Here is an 18,226-nt window from a genome sequence, read left to right on the forward strand (position 1 = left end):
TATATACAAGGAAGGGGCAGGGAGGGTAGGGTTGGGCTAGGTTTTTACCAGTTGTGAACGGCTGCTGCCGTTTAGGTTTGCCCTGGCCAAAAGTTTAGGTTTGCCCTGGCCTGGCCATTACTACACATTCCACAAAATTGTGATACTAAACTAAACTGTCTCGTGTCAAACTAGTTCAAGTCTGACTGTAAGCTTTTTTTGTTTAGTTTTTATCCTTTTCTGTTGGACTGGGGAGAGGAATCCAGGGAAACCCGGACAGGGCGGAAACGGAATGTCGTTGAAAAGTCATTGTGAGATTTCTGACCAATGAACGTGAAAGGAACTGAATCGCTCTGTGCATTCATTGGTCAAAACTCCGCTGGGAGGAGAAGGCGGGTAAACGTGGCTAATAGCAAAACAGCTAATTCTAGAGTAGAGCAGCTGAGCTGACTGAGTGGAGTCAAAACAACCATAGCTGGCTACTAAAACCGTAAGTGAGCTTATTAATTAACTAATTTACTCAAATACATTGTACAATGCAGGGTGAACGATATTAAAACCCAAGGGAAATCGCATTGTTGATAGAAACAGGGACACAATTTTCGTTAATACATACTGTTTTGCATGTTTTCCACTGGAGGTAATACTACGGTATTTTAAAAGTTGTTTACTTGACACGTGAATAAAGGTAATAAACAGCACCTGCACATGACGCATCTGAGACAGACACCGTTTTTCGAGTAAATGCAAGCAATAAATGTAGCCCTTTGCTTTAGAATAAAGTGGTTTACCTGAAGTGGGTTAGCTGGTAGTTGACTTAAATTAACTGCAGCTGTGTAACATACGTTTAATTCATACTCCATCAGAGAGCCATAGTGATAGCGTTAAGGTGAACACCTTCAAACGCTATATGAACCAGAGCTAGAAATAACTGATCTACAACAGTGCTTCTCAAACATTTTCATGTCAAAGATCCCCAAATTGACACTTATTACAGTTATTAGCCCACAGACCCCCATTTGAAAAGATATGCCAGGAACCCCCATAATAAGAAAAATCTTCTAGCAGTGATGATACGGTATACCCAACCAATTTTAATTTCAAGGACCCCCAGTTTGACATGCATGGCTACGGACCACCATTTAAGGGCATTTCTATCTGAGACCCCAATTGTTTTTGTGAAATCAATTTCAAATTTGGTTCCATTTGTACACTCTGAGTTACATACCCATAATAAGGATAAGGGTCCATTTGGTTCCTAACATCATTTAGCTGTGGGGCCCCCTGGAACTAGCTCAAGGACCCCTGGGGGTCCCCGGACCACACTTTGAGAACCAATGATCTACAAGCTATCGGTTATAGATCAGTTCCTTTGGGTAAGTGGCACCGTTGTACAGCGATGCATAAGGCAGGTATTAGACCCGACTATACTAATTTCAATTTTTCTGGCCCTGTTACAGATGTTGTCCAAAAATCATGCAGATCGGTACACAGTATCTCTGTAGCCGTTAAATGGAACGGGTATTTCTTACATTGATGCTCCTACATATTTAGCATGCAAGCACCAGTTAAAGTTACTTTCCATCCCTCATAAACTGTGTGCACAGTGCACATCCCATAACCCACACACTGCACATCATTTCGGAGCTCATATCTTTGAACGGGTAAGGGCTAGTCATCATCAAAAGGATGGACACAAAAAAATCCTTTTCGGAGTACAAACAATGAATTAAGATGTCGAATGGAATTGAAAATAAATGGCTTCGTAATTTGAAAAGAGGAAAAGCATTTAGCCTAAATGCACATAGTTGACCCATTGTATTTGGGTTATCCGACTGACTGTAATAACAAAAGTTTGAGCTTGAGAGAGCTTGAGAGTTTATTCATTAGTTATTATTAGCAGTACTAGTTTACAGTGTTTTTATGGTTGTCATAGGTTACTGCTCTGCTGCAATGTACCTTTTCACAGCAAACATTGTGATGCACAAAGAAAAATTCTGATTCACTGACATATCTTTTAAGCTACAATGGGCCCTACCAACCTTATCTTTGATAATTAATAGTTTACATCATTCCATTTCACCCATGTTTACTGCACAGCTCTGATTACTGTTTTTCTTTTTTTCTTTCTTCCTTTCCGTCTTTTGTTTTGTGTGTGCCAGGCCCAGACATAATGACTTCTCGCAGATGGCACTTTGACAGGGACAGTTTGTATAATGTGGACATCTACACCGACCGGCATGAGGTCACAGAGACCCTCTCCCAGGCTATAACCGCTGCACTGTCTGAGGAGCCAGATGCAGATGGCAGTGTGCAGTTTGGGCAGATGCAGGGCACCGTGGTTGGCATCAGATATTATACTGGAGAGGTGAGTACGGAGTGGACATTTTGGCTTTGCTCACAATTGAATTCAGGTCAACCAGTTGATAAACAACAACAAAATGAAGTTTATTTTGCAACAGTTAGGCCTTTGGTTAATTGTTGGAGCAGTGCTGAGACCAGAATACCTTGGTTGGACAGGACATTTTAACAGAAACAAAGCAGCATGTCACCAATCAGTTAAACTCTAAAAAGGTGGTTCCACAGTAGCTGACTGTAGCCCACTCTGCAGTAAACCAGTTACCCAGTTAATTTTGGTTCCCTTTCAAACCTCTGCATTAAAAGTTTGTTCTTTGTGTCTCACTCTTGACAGGTGAACCCAGGGGAATTGGTCGCTCTTGTACGGGAACCACGAAATCCATATGATCGTAATGCTGTAATGGTGGCTAACATGTACGGCAGCCAGGTGGGACATATCAAACGAGAGTTGGCAGCAGCCATGGCATCTGTCATGGACAACAACTTGGCAAAGATAGAGGGGTAAGTCAGTTGAGTGTTGAGTGTATTTGTCTCTATTTGGGGTTTTTCTTTGGACACAAACGTTTTAAATTTTCGTATATTAGGACATTGTGCTAAAGAAGTGGGAGCTTGACTGTGTGATTGCTCTTCCAGGTTGGTGCACAAGGGAAAAACCAACGCTTTCAATATGCCAGTGATGTTGACTTTCTGGGGGAAAGAAGAGCACAAAGATGCTGTGATTGAACGAATGGCACGGCATGGATTCAGACTAAACCTACCTGGAACTAAACCAATGGGGGGTGCGCACACACACACGCACACTCAAACGCACACTCACAAACTATCACACTTTCACACAGCCTCCCTCAGCAGCAGACGTATCTATTCTTAGAATATGTGTTAAAACTGTTATTTTGTTTGGTTTTAGGTAAGTTAATGACGACTGGTCCCAATGCCCGGGGTCTGCGTGCTCCCCCGGCCCGACGTGTAATTATCCCACTGTCTGCAGAGGAGGTGAGACAATAAAATAAATATAGCTATTTAGAGCTGTGCATTAACAGTGAAACAAAAGGTTGTGTGTTGTACTTTTAAGGTATGGGTATTTCCACTGGAGGTGCTTGAGTCACAGTTTATAGGCGTACATGTATTTGTCCCAGAGACTTTATTTTTTTAACTTAGCTACTTGACTAACAAAATGTACTCTTTTACAGTTGAAGAATGCCTTTGACAATCTATTTGAAGGTCTGATGGAGAGTAAAGAAGGAGAGAAAGAAGCTGCAGAGGTGAGAGTCTGTTAGTAGTTAACCAGTAGGTCTATGTGGTGAGCAGCAGTTAAAAGCATAATCCTACTCCATTTGGATTATTTTAGATAGGATTCATATAATGGCTTCAAATTGCCTTTCTTTATATTACATCAGCTTTTGTATATCATTGCTGTTCGGCAGAAAAACCTTTTGTGTTTTGTAAATGCTCTATTTTAGTCCTACTACAGCATCACTCAAAAGAAGCAGATCCACAAGCCCAAAACGTGGCACATTTTGAGCTGCCACTTTTGCTATTTTTGAATTTAAATCCTGAAGAGTAACAGTTTTGGACTTATGAGGTTTCCACCCGAAAGAGAGTATGGCCCTCATTTATTAAAGTGGTGTGTAGACAAATAATGGACATACGTTGAGATCACCGTAATTGTCCTTTGTTTCGCAAAACTCAGTCTCCACTCAGCTGCTAAGGGTTAAATTAAACCCAAGCTTATTCCAATCATGATGATGTGATTGGTGTTATTCAACAACGTAGGCCTACGGGAAACAGACAGCATGTAGGCCATTTATATTATTTAATTCATCATTCAGGGTTTTGTTTAGGATATATCCTGATAGTTACTGTATTGTAGGTAGAGTTGACATGAGCGCTGTTGTGGCCCTATTTGTTTTATTTGTTATATTTTCTTATTGGATGTGTCTGTATCGGGTCTGACTGCCCATTCATATGATAGGCGTGTGTTCTGTGTGAATCCACGGAGATGATTGGTGGGTTAACTTCACACAGAAGTTCGTCTTCTCAGCCGTATTCCGCTTCTTTGGGGCAAGGCTGCGTCACATTTATCAACATTGGACGGTGGACATGTGTGTAAGCTCATTCCTGGGCTCAAATATAAGTACACTTTGCGGAACAAGCCCGCTGCTTGTACTTGTATAAGTTAGTGATGAAACCGTCTTGCTTCTTGTCTGTTTATAATTTGCCATGCTCTCTATGCATCTTTCTGACTGTCTCTGTCTCTCCACCTTTGACTATCTGTCTTTCTGCTTGTCGGTCACTTCTATTTCCTACCCTGCCATCTTTCTGTAGTCGGTGTGCACTCCTTTGTTGGCCCACCAGAAGCAGGCTTTGTCCTGGATGTGTGCATGTGAGAACAACACTGGTCTGCCACCATTCTGGTCCATGAAAGGAGAGTTATACTACAACAGCATCACATGCTTCAATACCAAAGAAAGGCCCCAGAGAGTCCGTGGGGGTATACTGGCTGATGACATGGGACTGGTAAGACAAACAACATGCACAAAAGCATAGCTTTTTATTTTGTACATTTTAACCACGCCAATTCCCACTGTGAACGATGCACGCTAGGAAGGCATGCCGCTCTGGTTAAGCATTTCCAGTTGTATCTGTACCCCTTGTCAGAGTACTTAATACAGCAACCATTATCATACTACTTGGAGGCCAGTCTTAAGACAGACAGACAGATACAGGGATCTCTATATATGGGCATGAAAGGGACGGACACTAGGACAGATACAGAGACACTTGGATTGTCGGTTCTGGATAAGTGCTGATCCAACAGATTTCTCAATCGAATACACTTTGTGATACACGTGGCAAGTTTGAAGTCGATTAGTCAGACAGTCCTTGAGTTATGTGAGAGACAGGCACACACATACAGATTCCTTGCATTTATAGATTACTTTGAAATGTATTTCTAGAAGACACACACTTGAGATAAATGACTGGGCATCCACCATGTAATCAGACAACCTTAAACTGACTTATCTGACAACTTTTGTGTTTCAGGGTAAAACTCTGACAACCATTGCTCTAATCCTCACTAACTTCCACAAGGGAAAGCCCCTGCCTCTAGAGAAGTGTGTAAGTATATGCTGATTGGGATTTTAATTCTTTTCGAGAAGTATTTTTCATGGCTGCATTGATATAATCAGGATTCATGGGACTGGTGGTAAGCAATTATGTTAGATCACCATTATTCATTTTAATTGAGTGTGTTGAGGATTTGTTTTTTCAATATAGGGGGCACAATCTGCCAGCCCAAAGAAGGCGCTCAAACCAGATGGTAGTCAACACTTTTTTTCTTATCTTTTTTATTCAAATTAAATTGTACATGTGTTCACTGTATAGGAGCAATAACAGATGTGGTTAATGTTTTCTGTTGCAGGAGTCAGTGATCAACAGGACAACACTGAAGTGAAAAATGCAGCATCAGGCTCTGTCTCTTTAGACCAGTAAGTACTGTATATATTTTCTAATATGGCACTAAGATTATGCATTGGTTGTTGACTTTTTTTTATTGTATTATCCACCTGTTTCCGCAAGACTTTACTGTAGCATTATCTGCGGGACACTTCTGGTTAATAGCAGACATACAAGCTTGCATCGCAGATGCAACCGTTGTGAGCTTGTAGATCACACTCAGCTGTGACGCTGGAAATGCCGCTCGCCTTCTGCGCAATGCACGATGGGATGTTGGAAAGTTGTGGATAGATGTTGAATTGAACCCAGCCTTGGTGTTTCTTGTGGTCACTAGAGGGGTTGGTTGAGCTACTCTAATGTGTAGTACTACAGTGTTTTACCTGGCTCAGAATGGGCCTTTGGGGTGTGACTATGTATGAGAGTAAAGCATGATGCGTTTGGGTCATGACTATGTGAAACAGTAAAGGCAATGAGTCTGCGTTGCCTTATTTGACAGAAATCTATGCATTTTCCTGTTATTTCTGACAAAAAAAATCTATTTATGCTTAAGTAAATGAAAACCAATGTTGTGTGTCAGTGCCAGTTCTCAGGATGTGGTGTTCGTCAACTCATCAGAGGTAGTTGGTGCCAGTTGCCAGGATGAAGTGGTGTTCGTCAATTCATCAGAGGTGGTTGGTGCCAGTTGCCAAGATGATGTGGTGTTCGTCAATTCATCAGAGGTGTTTGACGTTTCTGGCAAGCCACAGAAAAGTAAGGATTAATATTGCCCATGATCACTGTCTTACATTCACAAGTTAGTGTTCTTGCTACATGAATGTTTCTTAAACCTGAATACTTAACTTGTCCTTTCCTGTTCTAGAAAAGAACAAGCGTAAAGCCACCAAGTCAAAGGCCAGTAAAGGTAAAGTAGAATGACTCATCATAGGAACCATCCACACTCCCAGCTCTTTGTGTCACAGCAGCCGTCATTGAAATGACAAAGTAGCATATTGCAAAGCTTTTTATAGTGTGATAGCAGTTTTGCTGCAGTTGTACTTATGTTTAATCTTCATTTAATTTAGCTTTGCTACATTTAAAACGGTACACTACCAAAAGGTGACCATCTGCCTGATTTCAATTGTCTTACTGATGAACTCTGCATGTCTGACTTGCAGAGGCCCCAGCATTGCACGAGGATGTAGAATTTATGCAAGTGCTGACTGGATTAACATCAGATGGAAGCTCAAAGACCAAGAAGGCTGCTAAGAGGCCCACTCCAAATTCTGGTGCGTTCTGACATTCTCTTTGTACCATTCTGCCTTTTCCTTAAAAATGAAAGACTATTTAATAATACAAATATTTGTGTGGGTGTAGGTGTGGAATGTGTCACTGACCCTGAAGAGGACCTGTCAGCCCGAGCCACTCTTATCATCTGCCCTCTGTCTGTGCTTAGTAACTGGCTGGTAAGTGTGCGTGCACACACTGTAGTGTGTACACTATCACGTACACATGTGTTATAAGTGCTTCTGAAAACTTGCTTCCATTGTAAATACTGTTCTATAGGCTATCCTTTCTATGGAACAGACCTGAATTTTAGTATCCCACTTTTGGGAGCTCAACCCTACTGCTATTTTTTTTTTTTTTTTTTTTGGCAAAAGTTCCGTCCCAGGATAATGGATGTTGGGGATATTTTGATTATCACGATAATATATCATTATAATAATAATATATAATTTTGGCAGTTTGGCAATGATTAAATGATTTAAATAATTAATACGAGTCTGTAACTCAGGGAGTATACATATGGAACCAAATTCATTTGCACATTCTGTTAGATACAAAATTGTATGGAATGGTGCTCTGTGTGGCCTAATGCATATCAGACTTTGGGGGTCCTTGAAAATAGGTTGAGAATAGGTAAAAAAAAAAAAAAAAAAAGTTGACAATCAATAAACTAGGCCTTTTCATCCCCTTCCCTCTGGTGTGTTCAGGACCAATTTGAGCAGCATGTTGATCCTGATGTGAAGCTCAATGTGTATCTGTATTACGGGTCGGACCGCAACAGAAACAAAGCCTTCCTGTCCTCTCAGGACATTGTGCTGACCACCTACAACGTCCTCTCTGCTGACTTCGGGGTGAGTGGAAGCCAGGTTACATGTATGTACAGTAGGAACTTTGTGGAAAATGTATACTTTGCTCTTTTGATAAAAATGAAAAACTGTAGATGGTACTCTAAGCTAGGTTTAACTACAGACAGACCTGTTATTCATTGTGGTGCACACAGCATAAACTAGCCACCCCCACACACTCAAGTTATTTTGTATTAATTATATTGTAAATAATTAACCAAATAGAGAACCTGCTCTCACCTGAAGAATGCTTTTATTCATGTTGAGCGGGAACGACAGGGAGCTGTTTCACATGCTTTTAAACAATGCATTGTTTCTCTCTCTGTATCTAAGAAGAGACCTTGAGCTCATGTTCTTTGAAATAACTCTTTATCTCTGACGGAAAGGGAGTATAACTCCCTATGTCTCCAGATAAAATGTTCCTTTTAAACGTTTTAATTAACTGAATGTCCTCTAAATGCAACATTGAAGGATGTGGCCTGCACAGAATGATTACACAAGCCTTTCCATCTACACCAGTAGCAATTTCATTACACTCGTAGTTACATCAGTATGCAGTTATACACCACATAAATCTTTGTTTTATAGCAATGTTGCTATTGTTATATAAGAGAATTAAATTAGCCATTGATTATGTTCTGGACCACCATCTAATGGCTACAGTATTTATTAGATAGTGACCATTCTAATTGGCCTGAGGCTAAGCTTACTTGCCAAACCCTGCTGTACATGATTTTTGCCATCTGTTCAACTGATTTGAACTGACAAATATATTGACACTTTTCTGTTGTTGACTGATATCAGTTGTACATTAGCCTTTAGGGACAGAATGGCGCTGTACTGTATGTCCCTTCTGTTAAGAAGTATTACCGGTATTATGTTTTTTAACTGATTTTATTTATTCTTTCTACCTTTCAGAATAACAGTCCCCTCCATGGGGTCAATTGGCTGAGGGTGGTGTTGGATGAGGGACATGTCATACGGAACCCCAATGCACAGATGAGCAAGGCTGTGCTTGCGCTGAAAGCATATCGCCGCTGGATACTCTCTGGTACAATTGGAGACACACACACTTAACATTGCCACCTGTATGCATATGTACATTACATACCTATATAAACAGGTCTTCAATAATGCAACACGGACACATTGTAGCCAGAACTACATTCTGAGGAATACACACACATTAACACTATACTGGTATCATAAGTCAGAGTGCTGGTCAGGTCTAAGCCAGCCATCAATGGAAAGTGTCAAAGTTGGTAAATATTGTAATTAATACCCAACCAGCAATAAGCACATAACACAATATGACAACAGCAAAACGCCTGTGTAAGACCCTGAACAAGATACAAATGACCACAGGGTTCGTATTTTTACCGGTACTCCCTGGATCAAGTCAGTTTGTCTGTCAGTTGTCCAGCAAGATAAGCCCCGAAGGACAAATCCCTGGGTAGACAAACACTTCCTTCTTCTTGATCGCTTCCCATGACCAGCTGGGAACACGGGGAGTGTGTAGGAACAGACCATTTTATGAACCGGTGTGTGGATGGGGCGTCAGTCACAATGTACTGTATTCATTCAGTATAAATCACACAGTACCACTGTTAAAGTTGCAATCCAGATCTTATTTTAATGAATACAAGTTTTTTGTTTTTTTCTGTATGGTAGAGTCTAGAGTGTTGCTAATATAACTAGTACATCTGCAGTAGTTGGACTTGGATGTGGCCCCCTCCTCCAACACTGAGAAATGTAGACTCTGGTGGTTGTGTAGGGCCACCTGCTGGTTGATAAATGGTATTGCTTCAAGTTTTTAAGCACAATATCTCCCCTGGCCAAGCTGGGATTCCATCTTGACTGAGGTAGGTTGGTATTTCCAATCACAGGTAGCACATCAAACATACAGATTGCAGTTTAACACTGAGGATTTTACTCTGTTCATCCGTCTAGGTACGCCCATCCAGAACAGTGTGAAAGACCTGTGGATGCTGCTGGCCTTCTTATGTCTGAAGCCCTTTGATGTGAAGGAGTGGTGGGAGAGGGTCATCCAGAGACCTGTCCAACAGGGAGACAGGGTTGGCCTCAAGTGAGTGGCTGTCACTACATTACATTACAGTTACATATTAATTCATGACTTTGTTTATACCCCACTCTGTCCTCTGTGTGAACATCTGGATCTTAAAGGACAGACAGGGTGGGAGGGTGGGTCTTGTGGGTCTTGTCAATATACCAATCCAACTTTGGTACTTAGAACTTTCTTGTTGATGTTGATCCAGGCTGGGACATTTAACAGTGCCCAAACTTTACTGGGGTGTAAAGTATTACCAGGTAATAGGCTTGTTAAATATAGCAATGACTAATGTTTACAAGATGATTTTGAGTTTTCAGTGATCTCCAGTCATGTTACCACCAATTATGTTATGCTACTCAATGTGCAAATATATAAATTAATTAATTAATTTGAATATATGAATAGATAGACAGAAGTTTATTGATCTCACCCCACTACTGTATGTAAATAACATACTAAGGGAAAAGACATTACTCAACAACTTTCAGGTTACTGAGACTTGGAAGGAGCCTCCATAGAAGAACTGTCTCTATGCTTGTACAGAAAAAGATGACCACCGCAAGAAAAGATGACCACAAAGTCGGATTATACTGAAAATGAGATGATGATGCAGAGATACAGAGACCTCTTTATATTAATGCCTTTAACCTGGATGCCCTGTGCAGGAACCTCCAGACTCTGGTGAAGTGCATCACCCTGAGGAGAACCAAGTCCAGCACGGTGAATGGGCAACGCCTGGTGTCGCTGCCTGAAAAGACGGTGTGTGTGGAGCAGGTTGAAATGACCTCTCAGGAGAGAAACGAGTACGAGCTGGCACGCAGTGAGGGAAAGACCATCCTTAACAGGTAAGGGTACAAGGATCTTGAATGTGTGTCAACTTTGCAAAAAATAGTTATTTCTTAGTGTGGGTTGCATCAGGTGTTACCGTTCACTAAACGCCTTGTTATGAGGTTCTTGAATTAGGGCTCTTGAAAACAACTGTGTGTGTATTTGTGTGTGTGTGTGTGTGTGTGTGTGTGTGTGTGTGTAGATACGAGGCTGAGGGGTCCGTGATGAGGAACTATGCTGATGTGCTGGCCATCCTGATGAGGCTTCGACAGCACTGCTGCCACCCTGCTTTGGTGGCCAAAATTCTCAAAGAGCTGGGTAAAGACGGGATATTTTGGTTCATTTGTTGGTTCGTTGTTTTTTTTTTTTATCATTGGATAGCTTCATATGGGGCCCGTTACACAAAAGTAGAATTAAATAAGCCAGGATTTAAGCCAAATCCAGGTTTGACAAAGCCTGCTTCGTCGAGCCAGGATCATAAAGCCAGGCTGAATGCGTGTTCACATATTCCTTTAACTCACTTAGCACCGATCGACTTCTAAATCGACATTGTTATTATGGACGTCCCTGCCGATCGACTCTCAAATCGACTTTTATATAAAAGCAATTTTTTAGCAATTTTTTCATTGTATTAGCGGCGCAAACGGTTCCCCCTACCTTGTACTGGTTGAGACGTTAGACCGTGGAAAAAAAAGGATAAGCTGATGATGTCACTGGTTTTCAGTCCTTGTCTATGTAAGATGGCAGCTCCCAGCCGTTAGCCTGCTAACATACTGTCCATATCCATAACACTGCTTCAGTAGGTCGGATTTTCATTCCGATTCTTTTGTGTGGCGTCTGCATCCGACCATTTGCCCGGACGATAGGTCAATGTGAACGAAATGCCACGAATCGTGCAGATCCAGCGCGTAGTGTGCTCCGGCCCGCAGCCATTTAAAACCCATAGAGGAGGGGCTGGGAGGGGATCTTCACACAGCTGTGATGTTTACAGTGTTACGATGGCGCGCTCTGGTGGTGGTTGTTTGTTCAAACTCACACAATTGATCACATTAAAATATTAATATTTCCTGGCGTTATTAGCGCACATCCATATTTTAAGTTGGCTGGGAATGGGTTTTAAAAGCCCATGAGGTAGATAGTAGAATCCTTCGTGACCAATCATAGAACCAAAGACCAGAGCAGCGTTTTTCTGCTTCTTACACTATTTCTGTAATAGCTCAGTCAAGTTTATGTCATGTTTGCACAGATTTCGTTCTGGATTATTGTGGGAGCTCTGCCAAAAAACAAACAACTGTGTAACATTGTTGCAATAAATAGTTTATATTTTGATGAGTGTGTTCTGGCGTAAATTTAAAAAAAGTGACAGTTATTCCATTAACCGTGCATCCCTCCCTCCTCCGTCAAGGTGAGTCTGCCACGCCGTCTGAGCTGCGAGAGCGTCTGATAGAGAAGCTGAGGTTGGTGCTGGCCAGCGGCTGTGACGAGGAGTGTTCTGTGTGTCTGGATTCGGTGCATCTGCCTGTCATCACACACTGCGCCCACGTCTACTGCCGCGCCTGCATCGCCCGGGTTATCAGCTCCGAACAGGTTTGTGGGCAGAGCAGGTCCTCACGCACGGTTAAACCAGTGGTTCTCAAACTTTGTTATGTAATGGACCCCACAAAAAATAAATAGCAGATGTGATGTACAAGCTCGCAGCACGGCACAAAGTGGCACGCTTTGAGCTTATATCTGCTATTTTTGAATTGCCAAATGTATAAAATATGGAATGGATATGGATTAAGTGATTAAAATGATTGTGATGATGTGTTAACACATTTAGCTGGGGGCCCCCTGGTCTGCAGACCCCACTTTCAGAACCACTAAAACCAAAGAGTATTTTTTGTTTTGTTTTGTAGGTCAGTCTGTGTGCCATGTGGATGTAGTCAGGCCTTCTTTAATTGAAAATGTTTCTGTCAATAATGATTACCCTCTTTGTTTTCCATTATCATGTGTGTCCATGTGCATGTGGGTATAGGACAGGGCACGTTGTCCTCTCTGTCGAAGTGACATTAAGACCAACCAACTGGTGGAGGTTCCACCAGAGGAGTTGGAGGAGAAAGACGAAATGCAATTGTGGAGGACCAGTTCAAAGGTACACACAAACACACCTCTGTGAGAGCTGGAGCTGTCAGCTTTCTCATGATGAAATCCTATTTTAATTCAATTCTATTAAAATGACCAAACATTTTATTGATGTGAATCCTAATCAATAGTTTGGTAAATGAATGATTTGAATCCTAATCAATAGTTTGGTCATTAATACATTCCAAGAAGAGAGAAGAAAAGTCCAAGCCAGAGAAATGCATTTCACCTACTTAACCTACTTACCTGATACACCATGAAATTTCACTTTTCCTATTTTAAAACCTTTTTTGGGGGTCTCACTAGCACCTTCTAAGTCCCATTTCTGACCATTGTGTCTTTCTCTGGTTTTGGGAAGGCGGAGGTTAAAAGCATCCCACGGGTTCTCAAAACAGGCTGTCCAGATTTGCTGACGTCTTTTTTCAAAAATAATTTGGGGGAGTGGTGCAGTTCAGGCCAAAGGTGGTACTGCAGCTGAAAATGCTCTGAGAGCCATTCAAAAATGAGAGAGGCTCTATTCAGGAGTGGTAATTTAGCCTCAAACCTTTTGAAAAACTTTTTTTTGGGACATAAACAATATGACATAAATACTTTTTAAATGCATGGTGTATCACCTTTAAAGGTTCATGAAACCCCAAATCACTTTTTCTATAAATATATATTATATCAATGAGTCACTTGTGATAGGGAGCAATGATATGATGCAATTTTCCCATAGGCTTGTGGATTCAGGGATATGATAAGCACGCACAACTCCGCCCCCTCCCCCCACAACAACAGATAACTACCCATACATTTTAGATTTCATATCTGAATTCTGATCAAATAAATAAAGAGGAGGGGTATCCTGACCTTTGGTCTGTCTTGTCATACCTTTTAAACAACTGGGGTGGGGAAATGTAGCTGATCTACAAGCTCACAGTGCGTAGTATTGTAATGTGTTGAAAGCCCCCTCTGGTTTACTAAGCCTAGTCTTCGTCTTAATATATCCTTCCCCTTTTTCCTTGCGTGCTGCGGATGGTGTGTGTACAGGTGGACGCTTTGTTTGCTAATCTACTCCGTCTGCGGAATGAGGACAGCACCATCAAATGTCTGGTTGTCTCTCAGTTCACACGCTTCCTCAGTATACTGGAGATCCCACTCAGGTAACACAAGCACCTTCAACCACCCATTAAACGCGGGAAAGCATTTGTGTCATTTTAGATTTTCCGTTGGCTTTTCAGACAAATTAGTGGAGGAAAAAAACACAGCTCATCTGCCGGTAGACTTGGGTGAGGTGCTGGAACCAAAAAGTAAATCAAAGGAACAATTAAAGGGAGCCTGGCATCGGCACTAAGTATAACTGTATTGTATATGGGCAGGTTGTAGACGAGTGGGTAGAGAGCCTTGGAAACAAGGTCCCTGATTCGTGTCCCGGCCCTGGTCTATATTGGATTATTTAATTTGGTGCAATACAGACGTATAATGGTGGGATTGTTCCTGACTGAAATGACTTGAGTGTAATGATAATTTGTAGATTTCCTGTTTTTGAATATAATAATTACATTAGTTTATTTTTTAAGATGGGTCCTGTTTTCTTTGAGGCAGACTAAAGGGAGGTCAATCTCAGAACCCAACAGCTAATCATTTACCATATTGTTTTTCAGATGATTAGCCTCTGGGGGTAATGGACAATTTTGTGGGATAAAGTTTAGTGCTACTGCCACTTCCTCTTTGTGACACCATTCTCAAATAGTATTAATTTCATAGACATCTTCTGTCAACTCAACTCCAACTCAATTCTCGCATTTCAAGTTGTAAACGATGACCTACAGTATGCAGGGAAGAGGAAGTGCCCATAGCCCCAGAAGCAAAAATATTGAACAATTCAAGTACCGGTATTAGCCAATGATTTCTGAGATTGACGGGAAGTTGACCGAAAAGTCTTGTGGCATGATTTAAACTAATACCAGCAAGAGGCATGTTGGAACAGGCGAGCACATTAACGTCCCATACTAAGACACTCTCTTTTCTTTTACCCAGGGAGCAAGGCTTCAGCTTTGTTCGTCTTGATGGCAGCATGAGCCAGAAGAAACGTGCCCAGGTCATCAAGGATTTCCAGAACCCCGCTCCCGACAGCCCTGTCATCATGCTGCTGTCTCTCAAAGCCGGTGGGGTGGGGCTTAACTTAACTGCCGCATCTCACGTCTTTCTCATGGATCCGGTGAGTTCTCTGACTGAGAAGAAGCCGGATAATTTGATGGGTGGCCGTGGCAAATGATATATTGTTTCAAATAAAATGGTCATTTCAAATAAATTCTAATATGATACATTTTGAGCTATTATTAGATATCAGTGTTTCCCCAACAATTGTACAGGCCTGCTGTGCCATGAGGCCAACAAAAACAATTGTGTGATACGATTGTGAGGCTTCAGAAGTGTGGAACCTCTCAGGCAACACTTCTTTGACTGGCACAAATCTCAACTCCCTTCAGTAGGCACCCTGAAGCCAAATCTATACTTGGTTGTACGTACATATATAAATACATATTTGTACGTACGACGTATAAATGTGTGTTGCTTGTCAAAAAGAGCTGATCCAACCTCATCACATAGCCGGAGAGGTTATTGTCCCAACCCTATAGATTTGCATTGCTTAATTTGTATGCCACAAATGGACTGCATTAGTTATCCTCTCCCTGTAGTCGCTTTAAGTCTTGAACAATAAGCGAATAAAAGCCATCCTGATTGCTGTACCTGCTACGGTTTGTTTAGGCTCCTACCACAAGGCCTGAAGAGTGGAACACTGCATTTGTTTTAAAAAGTGTGTGTGTTGTATGCGTTTTGTGTGCTAGGCATGGAATCCGGCAGCTGAGGAACAATGTATTGACCGCTGCCACCGCCTGGGCCAGACGAGGAAGGTCGTGGTCACAAAGGTCAGAAACTAGTGGATGATTTGCAACTATTCTCAGTCGCCATGATTGATTTCAGTCATTTGGCATGTTGTGCAGCTCTCCATTGTTAGATTTTTGGTAATCTCTTACAAATTCTGTGTATTATATATTTATTGCCTCCCCAATTTAGTCGTGCCAATTAATTCCTCCCCACACACATTTGTGTTGTCACTACTGTTGATCCTACTGACTCAGCTGTGAGTCACAGCCCCCATCCATCACTCCCTGCTGACAGTTGCCGCCCCGGCCCGTAGGGCTACGTGCACTGCCAATCATCACCCTCTCCGCCCGGCTTCTCTCACGCTAATCTCTCAAGACAGATTCTCTGAACAAAACAGAGAGGGCGCTGTTTTTGGAGCGGTGAAAGCGCTCCCAATAGACAGGTATGTCCGTGGGTATGTCCCTGGGTGGCTGGGTGGCTGGCTGGCTGGCCGTGTCCGTAGCCTGGCAATACCTTGAGTGGCTTGTGCAGGCCAGGCACACTCACCACTCACTCACAGGCACAGTTTACAGTTTACAGTTTAGGCATTTAGCAACACACACAGGGTATAGCTGCTCAGATTCACCGCTCCACTTCGAACCGAGGTTTGATTTTTCATTTGACGATGGGTTCCCAGATTGCTCTCACCCAAACAAGTGTTCTGTGTGTAGACGTTTGTCAATGCCGGATGCACCACGGTCTGTGGTGCTGGGCAGCTACTTTACCACTGCACAAACCAAGCTGGTTATTTAAAGATTACAGCATTTGAAGTGGTCAAACTAGCAAGATGTTCAGAAGCATCTTCTATAAAATCTTAAGTCTGTGATATTTCATAAAAGCTAAGGTTAAAGCCCCAATCTGTGATTTCTTCACCTGGTTGGTAGTATGTAGAACGGCAGTACATTATTACTAAAACGTCATTTTACATATTGCTTTAATAATGTTTTGATATATGCTATACAAGTAAATAAATGAAGTTTATTATAAATTCTTATTTCTACGCCTTAAACCAAAAAGCTTCCCTGCAGACCACATGGATTAAGCAAAAATAAAATCGCTCAAATTAAAATGATTGTATGACCAAGTCCTAATTTGAGTTTTTGAGTTCTCCCCCACACAGTGCTTTACAAAATACAATAAGTATACTACTGTATATGGTTTGAAAATGGAAGTGAAACACTGAGGCATAGATTACTAACACAATAAGTAAAGGTAAAACTCTCTGCTCTCCTGGTTACTGAAATGGCAAGCAAAGCAAGCTGGAAGGTTTATTTTTAATTGTTCAGTTGATAATCACATAAGAGTAACACTTGCTCAAATCTGGCCTCATACCGTGTTTTAGTGTAATAGGAGACTGATCAAGATTTTATTTTAACATTTTCGCTATACCGTGTACATTTTCCCACTGGGCCCAGCCATTGTTGTTTATAAGCCGTGAACTTTGAAATCTCATCTTGCAAGACATCTGAATTCTATTGGATCTGCGCAGCTGCTCTTATGGCGGCACTCTGTTGGAAACAAAAGTCTGTATTGACTCATTGAAGTCATTATGTATGATATCTACAGGGACAAAAAAGAAATACACAGATGTAACCAACTGTACCGGTCAGACTCAGGACCTGTGGTCGGGTCGGGCGAATGGACAGGATTGCCTGTTTAAAAAAGAAAACATCTGGATCAGTCTTTTGGGGAGTAAATAAAACCAACTAACTGTAAGAAAGGCTTCTAGGCTGGAATTCTCCTTTAAAAGATTTGAGACTAATTAGATTTTCTATTCACTGTCTCCAGTTCATTGTGAAGGACTCGGTGGAGGAGAAGATGGTGCAGATCCAGAGGCAGAAGCAGGACCTGGTGGAGAAGGCCTTCGGTAAGAAGAATGCAGAGAAGACGACGTCACGCATTGATGACATCAGAGCCCTGATGGAGCTGTAATAGCTGCCGCTCACGCAAAATCCTGTGTTAGTTCGTTCATTTTACAGTGAGGGATTTCAACAAATCAAAGTTTAACATAAATGCCTGTCAGTTGCTTATTCAAAAAAAGTTTTAACACTGTTTAGTTCATTCAGTACACGTTTTGAGATCTGCCAACTCGTTTGAGACTTTGCGAAATGTTTGAAGGTCTGATTTATTTTATGCTTTGTCATTTAATTACATGCTGTATTCAGTTATTTCTTTGCTTTAACATTTTATTTCTGTTCAGTTGTGATCCTTAAGTGTACTGAATATTGTGTAATTCCAGTTATTCTTTGCATGTGCAAGATTTTTACTTTAACATTTTATTTCTGTAATGCTACTGACGTAGGGGATGGCAGACTGGTCCAGTATTAGTTGACTTGAGGGATTTTGACTTCCCACGTGTTACGGTACAAATTGCCTGTTAAGAAAA

At 41.6% G+C, this 18,226-nt stretch overlaps 1 protein-coding gene across 1 annotated transcript; it reads left to right on the forward strand.

The window, feature by feature from the left end:
• Window positions 1–399: 399 nt before the first annotated feature.
• Window positions 400–18,156, forward strand: LOC308306086 (helicase-like transcription factor). Its single transcript, XM_080750986.1, has 25 exons — window positions 400–469; window positions 2,142–2,347; window positions 2,672–2,838; window positions 2,971–3,116; window positions 3,245–3,330; window positions 3,528–3,599; window positions 4,663–4,854; window positions 5,383–5,457; window positions 5,617–5,659; window positions 5,762–5,828; window positions 6,374–6,546; window positions 6,656–6,697; window positions 6,951–7,061; window positions 7,150–7,238; window positions 7,767–7,910; window positions 8,823–8,955; window positions 9,855–9,990; window positions 10,641–10,820; window positions 11,006–11,121; window positions 12,209–12,390; window positions 12,821–12,937; window positions 13,960–14,072; window positions 14,950–15,130; window positions 15,762–15,842; window positions 17,629–18,156. The coding sequence occupies exons 2-25, from the start codon at window positions 2,153–2,155 to the stop codon at window positions 17,770–17,772; spliced, it is 2,985 nt and encodes a 994-aa protein (XP_080607112.1). The 5' UTR covers window positions 400–469; window positions 2,142–2,152; the 3' UTR covers window positions 17,773–18,156.
• Window positions 18,157–18,226: the final 70 nt, after the last annotated feature.

The sequence above is a fragment of the Nannobrachium achirus genome (genome assembly GCF_963921795.1).
Source record: "Nannobrachium achirus genome assembly, chromosome: 20".
Classification (NCBI taxonomy): Eukaryota; Metazoa; Chordata; class Actinopteri; order Myctophiformes; family Myctophidae; genus Nannobrachium; species Nannobrachium achirus.

Bases quoted from the DNA above. Each gene is read 5' to 3' on its own strand.
- LOC308306086 (XM_080750986.1), top strand. From the start codon at position 2,153: ATGACTTCTCGCAGATGGCACTTTGACAGGGACAGTTTGTATAATGTG. The intron at 2,839-2,970 runs GTAAGTCAGTTG...TTGCTCTTCCAG, and splicing joins AACTTGGCAAAGATAGAGGG to GTTGGTGCACAAGGGAAAAA. The intron at 8,956-9,854 runs GTACAATTGGAG...TCATCCGTCTAG, and splicing joins TCGCCGCTGGATACTCTCTG to GTACGCCCATCCAGAACAGT.